Source organism: Mobula hypostoma, chromosome 1, assembly GCF_963921235.1.
Source record: "Mobula hypostoma chromosome 1, sMobHyp1.1, whole genome shotgun sequence".
In the NCBI taxonomy this organism is placed as follows: Eukaryota; Metazoa; Chordata; class Chondrichthyes; order Myliobatiformes; family Myliobatidae; genus Mobula; species Mobula hypostoma.
Genome location: NC_086097.1, coordinates 209,425,095 through 209,438,232, shown reverse-complemented (window position 1 = coordinate 209,438,232; position 13,138 = coordinate 209,425,095). Strand labels below are relative to the sequence as shown.

General features: G+C 39.1%; 1 protein-coding gene across 1 annotated transcript in view; it reads right to left on the bottom strand.

The window, feature by feature from the left end:
- LOC134349091 (lipoxygenase homology domain-containing protein 1-like) overlaps positions 1 to 13,138 on the bottom strand; it is a 57,822-nt gene that overhangs the window by 16,495 nt on the left and 28,189 nt on the right. The window contains exons 7-8 of the mRNA XM_063052995.1: positions 2,331 to 2,485; positions 607 to 685 (exon numbers count right to left, since the gene is read on the bottom strand). Of these exons, the coding sequence (XP_062909065.1) occupies positions 607 to 685; positions 2,331 to 2,485 (234 nt within the window). The remainder of the gene's footprint in view (positions 1 to 606; positions 686 to 2,330; positions 2,486 to 13,138) is intronic.

Below are 13,138 nucleotides of genomic sequence, written 5' to 3'. Positions count from 1 at the left end.
TGATGCTGCTCCTGAAAATTGAAAATGAATAGTAGAAAGGTGTATTATGTGGGAGTAAGGGTTCCATAGTGCCCAAAGCTCAGTTAGCTCACATAATGAAGTGGCTCCTGGAAAAAATACTAGAGTTTCCATCTACCATGGATTCGCATTGCAATAGGACTCTGTTCTTATTTTGACTGGTGAGATAACATGGAAAATAAAACAAGGCAGATTTTCTCGACCATATAAAACCGTAGGTATATATGGCATCTTTAGCAACCATAAGATGTCTCAAACTCAGTTAATTTAAAGTACAGCTAGTGAAGGAGATGTGGCAGCCAATTCTGCAAAACAATGTTCCACATGAAGCATTGTGAAAATGACAACAGAATCAGCTTTAATGATGTTGGTGTGGGATGAATAGAGAAAATGTTTAGTTAACTATGACAATAAATATGTGAAAGCTTTGTATTTACAAATCTGCACTACATAATTCATTCAATATTACAAAAAATAGTACATACAACTGTGTCATATTGATCAAACTCTACTAAATAGAAGTTTATTGAGTTGCATTAATGCTGTTATTGCTATTCAAACTGTCTTCATAAAGTATGTTGGTCATACCTTTTTTCTGACCCTTGTAGCCAACATTAATATGATAGAGTTTACCCAGGAAAACTGCACTGAACTTGAACGTGTCCATCTGAAAGTACAGGAAATTAATAATAGCAAAAATACTCCTTCATAAAGTAATGTTGAAATTGATTAAATTGGAATATGTGCAACACACATAACATGCTACATGACTCAGCAGGCCAGGAAGCATCTACGGAAAAGAGTACAATCAACATTTTGAGCCGAGACCATCAAGGGTCTCAGTCCGAGATGTCGACTGCACTCTTTTCCATGGATTGTCTTGGCCCGAACCATTGACTGTTTTACTCTTTTCCATAGATGCTGCCTGGCCTGCTGAGTTCCTCCAGCATTTTGTGTGCGTTGCTTGGATTTCCAGCATCTGCAGATTTTCTCTTGTTTGAAACTGGATTATGTGTTGGGATGTAAACATTTCAGGCTTCTGATAGAAACATAATTGGAATTAATTAAGATATTCTGAATGCTAAATTTTCTGAAAAGGCCTCCCTTCCAGAACGGCTAAATTATAATCATCACTAAAAATTAGTCTAAAGGATTGTACAATTAAAATAGTTAAATTTATTTCTGTTGATTATTTTAACTTCATTTCCAAATTATATTCTATATGTCAGGATTCAGGAGAAGGATAATGTTATTCATGTACTGTTTATAGTCAATGTTAATCACATGGCTATTGAGGTAAATTTGAATAGACCAATTCCTTTTGAAAACAGTTTATCACAGAGGCCATTTGTCTTTGTCAATATCACATGCATTCATGTAATCGAGATTCAGGACTCAAACTGAAATGTCACATCTAATGATTAATCTTGTTTTAATGGAAAATTAATTCTAAGTGACCTTTTTAAGTAAATTCATAATAATATCTAAGACAAGAACTTAGGGGGTGGGTGGTTTAAACTTGAAATTATGTAGCGATAACAGACTAAGTATAGAAATTTAGCTGTTTTATACACCATTTGATGAATTCCCTCCATAAAAAAAGATTGTACTTTTTTTTCTCTCTTTCTTTATGTCTCCCCATGTCATTTTTGAAAAGGATAGGGAGCCATTTCCCTTGCACTTCCTAAGGTTTTGGAATGACTAAAGATAAACCATCTTGTCTGGATGCAGCTGAGTGCCTGGAAGTCTTTACTCTGTTTGAATGCCTAGGCTTGGAGAATTACAATAATGAGATAAAAAGCAATAAAGCTAGAGATTCTGGGAACCTGAAATGAAAACAGAAAATGCTGGAAACCTTCAGCAAGTCAAGCAGCACCTGTGGAAATAGAACCAAAGTTCTGACAAAGCATTCTTGATCTAAAACATTATCTCTATTTCTCTTTACATATCCAGCATTTTTTGCTTTTGCAATATAAATGGCTTCTTTATCTTTGTCGATATTATTGAAAAATTGCCTCTGAAAATTGGTGCTTGATCATCTGTATATATGTGAATGATGTATTATGTGACAGTATTATAAGTTCCAACAGTTAGATTATTTTTAAAGTGTTAGTGAAAAGCATGATTCTCAAAGAGCAATGCCAACAAAATATCCAAAGCTAAATCCTGCTTCTCAAATATTACAGAAAGGCAAATTCTATGGAAAATTTACAGGGCATTTTTTTTTGTTTTACGGGATTAATACATTCAAAATAATTAACAAACATAGTATCATAGAAAAAATCCTGAGATGCTAATCTATTCAAACTTACCTTCCCTTTATAAAACGTAACACTTTCTGAATTAGATTTTGTCAGCCATTGTTCTCCAGAATCTCCTTTGTCCCCATGCACAATAATGAAGGCTGTTCCAACAGCACTTGCATTTGCCATTTCTCCAGTATATATATGAACATTATATTCCACAACTGAATCAATGGTAAAAGTGTTATTAGAAAAGTTAAATTTTGCAGTTGGAAAAAAAAGTGTTAACAATATAGTTATGAAGTATCCACATGGGTAGTTTAAGGTAAAAAATCTTCATAGAATCGCCAGGATTTTACTTTTGAAATGAGACTGCTTGACTGGGTCATTTTGTCAACAGGGCTCCTAGAAGATTTTCTGGCAGCCAGTAAGTTCCATACGGATTTCATAGGGCTGCATGTTGTGCCTCACAGACCACCCAATGCTACTGAAATAAGTGTATGGACTGACTGCTGAACTTTCTTGAATGGGTCTCCATGAGTAAAACAGAGCGATCTCTCAACGGGAGATGCTAAAGATTTCACTCTGGCATTCAGAAAGCACTTCAGCTCCCACAGAGCAGATAAGGAATTTAAAAAGAATGATAAAAGTCTGATGCTGAAATAGTCAGATGCGTGAAACAAATTTAGAGAAGCTGGAAAATATCAATGTGTATCTCCAGATCTGGTATGAAGCATTTGGATGGGTTTTAACTTTCTGATGCATGGGAATCAGCATGGCTACTGGCAGGCAGGATGACAGAAGTTCTCAACTGTGTGTTTACTAGAGATTATTGAACATTGCTATAGGATTAACATATAATTTCTAGGTTTCCAGAGCAATCGAACTGATGTATACAGACCGCACAATGTTGACATACTGTATAGTTCAATTCAGATCCATCATACAAAGTTTACATTTTATGAGTGCAAAGTTTATATTTTATCAATTCAAGATGATGACTCAAGAGTGAAGAAGATGAACAGCACATATAACAAGGATCTTCAAGACTCTACAAAATATTGCTTGGCATCATGCTGGAGAGGAGGGCATTGGCCACAGGGTAATAATTCATCCTCTAAAGAGAGACAGCTAGCAGTACCTGTAAAGATGTAGCTAGAGTTGGCTATAGGATCGTTCTCCTGAATTCATTGCCAAGAGCAATTTAACTGTCTCTGGAAAATTAGGTGCAGTTGCACATTCAATTATAGCCTGATGTGCACATTACCTAATGCCACTTATTTTGCCCTCTGAAGTCTCCTACTCAAGCACATCATTTCTCACACAAACTCATTTTTAGATACATAATACTGTTTTGTTTGTGCACTTTTCATGCATTCCCTGTTGGCCAACCTCACTGATATTCAAGCTTACTTTTTATGCAGTGTCTTGCTGACCCCTCGTAGTTACTGCCAACCAATCTTCCCCATTCATCTATCCATTCATTGTGTCCCACTGTACTCCAAATTCCAGCCTGGTCATTTCCTACTTGCAGGAGGAGGGCACAGAAAACCAGGGAGACAAAGAGATGGCCACTAGCCATCAGCTAATTAATACGTACACAAGAGATACCCAGCATGTCAGAATTAATTAAAAACTGAAAATGGTGGAAACACTCAGCAGGTCAGGCAGAATCAATGGAAAGAGAGCAACTGAGATAATTAGTCCTGAATGAAGACAGTGGATGAGTGTCTACACCAGCCTGCTGAAATAATTCTATCACATGCAGTCACACTGCATACAAGACATATTCTCTTCTCTTGATGACAGTGGTAGGTGCCAAATGATCATAACAACAGTAGTGGCATTCATCTACTGAAGTGTATTTATTTTTTCTTGGACCCTTCACCAGCAGAAGACTGCACAATTCCTACACAGAAGAGATCTTCTTTTACACCAAGGAAGCAGCGTTATGTAACTGTGTCCCTGATGCACCGTCAGATATGATGTTTCATTGGGTGTGGAAGGAGAGAGAGTCTGGTATATTAGAAGTTGATTCACGAATTGCCAGCCAGCATGTTGCAGATCTTTGCAATGATATCTCTATCCATAGAAACACTGGCCACAAGGTTGGTACATGGGGAATCACATTCACATATGATTACATAATGACAAATTTAATAGTATGGAACTTAGTTATAAACTACTAATCCTCCCATTGCTAGCAATGAAATGCAGGATTATGGAAGAAATGATGGTGATGGGATATCTAATGAAAACACTTCTCCTTCAGACTGATTGTCCCTCAATCAGTAACCCATCTGCTTGTATTCAAGTCCCTAACACATGGAGTGGTTAACTGATATCCTCTGGCTTCAAACTCCACAACTATCGGCCTAGAGCACCTCAGCCACAGGACGAGAGCTGTTTGCCTCTATCTCTGTTGAAACCAAAGGGTTTCTATCACTTTCCTGCTGTGAAAAGAAGAATCCATGATTTTTAGTCACACTAGAATGTGTAGGTAGGATTTTACATATTGGTTATATTCTCCAGATTCAGATAACTTTATTGCTCAGAACATTGGAATATTTAAGACTGCTAAATGATAAGTGTTTTTTTAACAGGTGGAATGGGCAATCAAGGGCCTACTCTGAATAACAGGGTTGTGGGGAAGTTGGAGAATATACTATTTCCCAAGTAGTCAAATTATCTAAAGTGCATATTCAGTATAGCATAGGGACAACCCATTAAGGAATAGCTATTAAGATTAGCTACATGTGATTGATTGTTAGCAATTAGTTGTTTGGGCCTATTTGTTAAGAATTAATTGTTTGAGGCTAAAGATAAAGATTAGCTTTTAAAGATTAGCTATTAAAGACTAGTTGTTAAGGGCTAGCTATTAGTTATTGTTTATTAGGAACTAATTGTTAAAGATTAGTGGTTAGATGGTAAGTGTCAGTGATAAACTGTTAGGAACAAATTATTTGGGATTAGCTGTTGGGGCTAGTAATTAGGGAGTGACTGTTGGAGGCTAGCTGTTATTGGCTAAATATTGGAGACCAGCTATTAAAAAATATAGGAAGATTGTTAAAGAGATAGTAGTTCAGTACAGCGAGGAACAACCGTGAAGAGGCACAGAAATGTAATTAAAGGCACAGATCCCCAAGAAGTATCATCAGGCAACTCTCATGCCGAAAACTGAAAAAAAAAGAGACAAATGCATGTGCTAAGAACATCAGCTGGTCAGGAAGGACCTATGGAAAGAGAAATAATGTTTCAGGTCAATCCCTTGTAATTGGCCTCTCATACCACAATCCTAAAAATCAGTCCAGTTTCATTGTAGTTTTGAACTTATTAGGAGGATGGACTGCTTCAGGTTAAATACAACATGGAAACTACTTTACAATCTTGTACAAATCTGATTGTACATGCTTGCATACAACCTGTGTGTAAATAGAGTGAACACATTTCAACCAGGTTAAAATGTCTGGGGAGCCACATAAATGGAAACCAGCACAAAATGTCCAGTCAGTCCCGAAGAAGGGTCTCGGCCTGAACAGCAACTGTTTGTTCATTTCCATGGATGCAGCCTGATCTGCTGAGTTCCTCCAGCATTTTGTGTAGGTTGCTTTTGAATACAATGTACTGTACCTATTTAAAAACAAGGCAATACAGTATTGTAAAATCTGAAGGTTATGTTGCCTTCATTTATGGAGAAATTTTGTAATTGTAACCCTGGTATACATAGTGTATGTTATGAAGCTGAATTGTTTATGAACAGTCAGTTATGAAATCCTGCATAAACCTTTGACAAGAGCCTGGAGGGATCCTCCTGCAGGAAGTCTGAGAGTAGATAGTCACACTCGTAAGTCCTAGGAGCAGAGTTAGGTCAATCAGCCCATCGAGTCTGCTCCACCATTCCATCGAGGCTGATTTATTAGCTCTCTCAACTTCATCTTCCTGCCTTCTCTCTGCATCCTTTGCCATGCTGATTAATCAATAACCTATTAACCTTCTCATTAAATATACCAAATGACTTGGCCTGCACAGCCGTCTGTGACAAAGAATTCCACAGATTCACCATCCTCTGGCTAAAGAAATTTTTCCTTATCTCTGTTCTAAATGAATATCCCTCAATTCTGAGGCTGTGCCCTCTGCTCCAATACTCCCCCACTATGGGAAAGACCATAAGACATAGGAGCAGAATTTGGCCATTTTGCCCATCAAGTCTGTTCTATTCAATCATGGCTGATCCTTTTTTCCCCTTCTGAACCCCACTCCCCGGCCTTCTCTCCATAACCTTCGATGCTGTGTCCAATCGAGAACCTATCAAGCTCCGCCTTAAATACACCCAATGACCTGGCCTCCTCAGCTGCCTCTAGAAATAAATTTCACAAATTCACCACTGTCTGGCTAAAGAAATTTCTCTGCATCTCTGTTTTAAATGGACACACCTCTATCCTGAGGCTGTGCCCTCTTGTCCTAAACTCCCTGGCCATGAGGAACATCCTTTTCACATCTACTCCATCTAGGACTTCCAACATTCAAAAGATTTCAATGAGATCCCCACTTATCCTTCCAAATTTCAGCAAGTACAGACCCAGAGCTATCAAACATACTTTGTATGATAACCCTCATATGAAACATCCTCTCTACATCCACTCGATTCAGACTTCTCAATATTTGATAAGCTTCAATCAGAAACCCCCTTATTCACCCCTCATTCTTCTAAACCCTAGCGAATACAGACCCAGAGCCATGAAATGCTCCTCATATTTTAACCCTTGCATTCCTGGGATCATTCTCATGAACCTCCTTTGGACTCTCTCCAATGCCAGCACATCCTTTCTTAGATAAGGGGCCCAAAACTGCTCACGATATTTGAACTGTGGTTTGCCCAATGCTTTATAAAACTTCAACATCACACCTTGCTCTTATATCCTATTCCTCTCTAAATGAATACTAAGATTGCATCTGCCTTCCTTACCACCGACTCAACCGGCAAGTTAACCTTTAGGGAATCTTTCTTGAGGACTCCCAAGTCCCTCTGCACCTTTGATTTTTCAGTTTTTTCCCCCTTTACAAAATAGTCCATGCCTTTATTTCTCCTGCTAAAGCGCATGACCATGCACTTCCCTACATTATATTCCATCTGTCACTTGCCTATTCCTTCAATCTGTTTATGCCCTTCTGCAGACACACAGCTTCATTTACACAACCTGCCCTTTCACCTATCTTTGTATTGCCTCAAAACTTTGCCACAAAGCCATCAATTTTTCATCCAAATCCATGGAGGAGGAGGAGAAGATGGCGGCGTGACACAGCTTGCGCGGCCACTCCGGTGAATGATATCTGTAATCTGTCAAGTAGGGTGCCATGCACAATCCTGATTTGATGGAGAAGACATGAGACAATGGAGGAACATCTGGAGAAACTTCTGAAATGCCTTTTTCGCTGCCGCTGCTGCTGTGTGATCCAGAATCTCTGGAGGGGAAGGCCTGGAGTCCTCGGCTTTGCTTGTTGCTTGGCGGCCGGGACGGGGTCGAAGCGCTTGGCAGAGATGGTGCTCAGTGCTCGGTGTCGAAGGGCTGGTCGGAGGCTCGAAGTTTCCGGACGGACTCAGAGTCAGCTGTGATTGGGTGCTTCCAATGCATCGACAGTTGTCGGTGCCTGGAGGTTTATGGCAGGGAAAGTTTTTCCCTTCTGCTGCCTGCTATCGGGGACTATTAGGAGTCGATCGGAACTTTGAGACTTCTTTTTACAGTGCCCATGGTCTGCTCTTTATCAAATTATGGTATTGCTTTGCACTGCTGTAACTATATGTTATAATTATGTGGTCTTGTCAGTGTCAGCCTTTGGTTTGTCCTGTTTTTTTTTTGTGATATCACTCTGGAGGAATATTGAGTCATTTCTTAATGCATGCATTCCTAAATGACAATAAATGAGGACTGAGTGTCCTCATAATCTAATCTAAAAAAACAATAATTGACATGCAATGTGAAAAGAAGCATGCCCGACACCAACCCTTGCGGCAAACCACTAGTCACCATCAGCCAATCAGAAAAGGCCTGCCTCTTGCAACTTAGGGGTTGGGTGCTTCCAATGCATCAGTGAGTTTGCGGTGCTTAGAGGGTAATGGCAGGGAGAGTTTCTCCCTTCTACTGTCTGCGTGAGATGATTGGGCTATCAGGAATTGAGACTTTTTTTTACCGTGGCCATGGTCTGCTCTTCATCAAATTTCAGTATTGCTTTGCACTATTGTAACTATATGTTATAATTATGTGGTTTTGTCAGTTTTAGTCTTGGTTTGTCCTGTGTTTCTTGTGATATCATTCTGGAGGAAGACTGTATCATTTTTTAATGCATGCATTTCTAAATGACAATAAACGAGGACTGAGTGTCCTCATAATCTAATCTAATCTAATTGGAATTGCTTTATTATTGTTACATGTACCGAGACACAGTGAAAAGCTTGTCTTGCATACTGTTCATAAAAGCCAGATCATTACAAGGTACATTAAGGTAGAACATGGTATAACAGTAACACTACAAAATAAAGTATAACAACTACAGAGAATGTGCAATGCAGGTACACAATAAAATTCAAGATCTTAAGGAGGTAGATTGTGAGGTTAAGAGTCCAATTTATCATACTAGAAATCTTATAGCAGTGGGTGAATATAATCGGTGGTACTCATTCCTATACATTCTTTATCACCATCTATCAGCATCATGACCATACAGCACAGAATAATGCAGATCCAGATGAGCCCTTTGGTTCACAATATCTGTGTCATCCATGATGCCAAGTTAAGCTGCATATCAGCCTGCAGATGATCAGTAACTCCTAATTTCCTCCCCATCCATGCATCTGTCTAAATGCCAATGAAGTTGAACTATTGGTCAAACCACAATTAACACTGTGCCAAATAAGTATTTAATTAATTTTCGATCCCAATACAAACAAATTAACTTCTATCAGCAGAGAAAATGTTATTGGGATGTTCCGGTATAGTATAAGTAGTCACTTTAAATGTATCTTAGGTACAAGCTGATGAGGGCAAAATGTAATCTCCCCTTCAAAAAAGAACATTTTAACTAAAGAAACATTCAAAGGTAAAGTGTTCACCTGAATCAGTATATCTACATCTGGAGCTGTCATTTATAAGGACCAATTTTGATTGTGTGTGAGTGATTCTAAGGAATGAGCCCTTTTCATTCTTATTTCTGTGTGTCATCCTAATTGTACTGCTCAGATCAAGTAATCAATACTTGACTAATTTGGCTGTTTATGGAGCACCAGCATCCAAATTATTGTGTAGAACAAAAATTATGCTACTTATTAATCAGAGGAAATGGCAAGATGTCTGAAAAAACAGAATTTAACATTATTTCTTAATCTCATTTATTAGAATTTCTAACATTCATTGATATTATTTTCTGCGGTTCCTTGGAAGACACAAATTTAAATGAAGAGAAACTTGCACAGTATTGGCTACTCTCCTTACTTATTTTTCACAATATTATTTGGCACAGTATGCCAAAAATTGCAAATTCCTGACCCTTTTTATTTATTTAATGGGGGAGGGGTTGTTATGTCATAGGGGAATGCTGTTGTAGTACATGATACTTTTGAAATGAACTTTCAGTTGCCATCTCCCCAATTTCTTGCACAGAAAATTAACCTCCAGCAATGTGTTATAGAAACCCTGCATAACTATTCATTTAGTCAGTTTTCAGAATGTTTTTTAAAGTGCCATGAGGCTAAAATCAAATGTTATCTATGGTTTACTATGGTGTAGAAATTAATGACATGTACTATCATTAGTCATACCTGAAAGTACATTTTAGGATGAAAGGTAGTAAATATGGATTGCATTATCGATAGTACTAGCTTACCTAGAGACTTTCTGAAGGCTTTCTGAGACAACAGGATTCAGCATTTCAATGATTAACTTACAGGTTTATTGGTAGTAAAGGAGGCAATTGCAATGGTAGCACTCAAAGTTCAAAGTTCAAAGTAAATTTATTATCAAGTACATATATATTACCATATGCAACCCTCAGATTCATTTTATTGTGGGGATACTTGATAAATCCAATAGCAATAGTAGGATCAATGAAAGACTACACCCACAGGACAGACAACTGGAGTACAAAAGACAACAAACTGTGCAAATACAAAAAGGAAATACATAAATAAATAAGCAATAAATATCGAGAATCCTTTAAAGTGAATCTATAGGTTGTGGGAACAGTTCAGTGAAGGGGAAAGTGAAGTTGAGGCAAGATATTTCCTTTGGTTCAAGAGCCAGATGGTTGAGGGGTAATAACTGGTAGTGTGAGTCCTGAGGCTTCAGTACCTTCTTCCTGATAGCAGCAGCGAGAAGAGAGCATGACCTGATGACCTGAATGATGGGGGTCCCAGCTGATGGATCCTGCTTTCCCGCAACAAAGCTCCTTGTAGATGTGCTCACTGGTGGGGAGGGCTTTACCCATGATGGACTGGGCTATATCCTCTACTTCTCGTAGGATTTTCCCATTCTAGGGCATTGTTGTTTTTATACCAGACTGTGATGCAGCCAGTCAATACACTCTCCACCACATGTCTATAGATGTTTACCAAAGTTTTAGATGTCATGCTGAATCTTTGCAACATTCTAAGGAAGTAGAGGCCATGTTGTGCTTTCTTCATAGTTGCATTTACATGCCAGGCCTAGGACAAGTCCTCTGAAATAATAACACCAAGGAATTTAAAGTTGCTGATCCTCTCCATCTCTGATCGCTGATGAGGACTGGCTCATGGACACCTGATTTTCTCCTCCTGAAGTCAATAATTAGCTCCTTGGTCATGCTGACATTGAGTGAGAGGTATTGACTAGTAGCACCACTCAGCCAGATTTTCAATCTCCCTCCTTCATGCTGACTTGCCACCACCTTTGATTCAGCCTATAACAGTGGAGACGTCAGACAACTTAAATGTGGCATTGGAGCTGTGCTTAGCCATACAGTCATAAGTGCAAAGTGGGTAGAGCAAAGGGCTAAGCACACAGCTTTATGGTGCACCTGTGCCGATGGAGTTCGTGGAGCAGATGCTGTTGCCAATTTGAACTGACTGGGATCTACAAGTTTTGAAGCTTATTGATTAGTTTTGAAGGATGATAGTATTGAATGCCAAGGTGTAGTCGATAAAGATCATCCTGAAGTATGCATTTCAAGAGGATGAATATAAAAACAAAGCATGTAATGCTGAGGCTTTATAAAACATTGGTCAGACTGAATTTGAAGGATTGCAAACTGTGTCGGTATTGTTTGATGGCTATAGGCCTGTACTCCCTGGAGCTTAGAGGAATCATAGGGGATCTTATTGAAACCTATCAAATATTGAAAGGCCTAGATGGTGTAGACGTGAAGAGGAGGTTTCCTATAGTGGGGGAATCTAGGGAAAGAAGGCATAGCCTCAGAATACAGGGAAAAGAGATAAGGAGGTGTTTCTTTACTCAGAGTGTGGTGAATCTGTAGAACTCATTGCCATGGAAGGCTGTGCAGCCCAAGTCATTAAGTATAAAGTGGAGTTTGATAGATTCTTGAATGGTAAGGTTGTCAAAGGTTACAGGGAGAAGGCAGGAGAATGGAATATAGGGGAGGTAAAGCAGATTCAATGCGGCAAATGTCCTAAGTCTGCTCCTATGTCTCATAGTCTGCTCCTATTATAGTCCTATGGTCCAACACTGCTGAAGGAGTTATTTAAATAACTTTTCACTCTTTTCTGAGTTTGGCCTTAACCTGCCCACTGGGGGGAAAAAGAATAGTCAAAATTCTTAGAGTGCACAAGTCAGAACTTGTATTCTTTTAAAATATTATAGAACATAGAATAGTACAGCACAGTACAGGCCCTTTGGCCCACAATGTTGTGCTGACCGTCAAACCCTCCCTCCCATATAACCCCCCACCTTAAATTCCTCCATATACCTGTCTAGTAGTCTCTTAAACTTCACTAGTGTATCTGCCTCCACCACTGACTCAGGCAGTGCATTCCACACACCAGCCACTCTCTGAGTAAAAAACCTTCCTCTAATATCCCCCTTGAACTTCCCACCCCTTACCTCTTGTATTGAGCAGTGGTGCCCTGGGGAAGAGGTGCTGGCTATCCACTCTATCTATTCCTCTTAATATCTTGTATACCTCTATTATGTCTCCTCTCATCCTCCTTTCCTCCAAAGAGTAAAGACCTAGCTCCCTTAATCTCTGATCATAATCCATACTCTCTAAACCAGGCAGCATCCTGGTAAATCTCCTCTGTACCCTTTCCAATGCTTCCACATCCTTCCTATAGTGAGGTGACCAGAACTGGACACAGTACTCCAAGTGTGACCTAACCAGCATTTTATAGAGCTGCATCATTACCTTGCGACTCTTAAACTCTATCGCTCGACTTATGAAAGCTAACACCCCTATTATGATAAGTAATTAAATACTACAACTTCTATAATCTATAGCAGTATTCACTGTATAACACTATAACATTGGGAGCAGCTAGTAGAACTGTAACCTCATAAATCTTGTGACATAGGTTCAATCCTGACCTTTGGTGTCAAAGAGTACTGTAGCACAGAAACACACCCATCAGCCCATTCTGATCTGACTTAGTCCCATCTACGTGCACCTGGGCTATATCCTGCCGACCTGCCCTGTCCAAATATCTATCTAAACTCCTCTTAAATTTTACAATTGAATCTTCATCTACCACTTCCACTGGCAGCTCATTCCACACTTGCACTACCCTCTGAGTGAAGACATTATCTGCATGGAGTTTGCATATTGTCCCTACGATCATGTGGGTTTTCCCAGTGGTTAATTGGTGTTTGATAACAGTTCACAGCAGAATAAAATAGTGA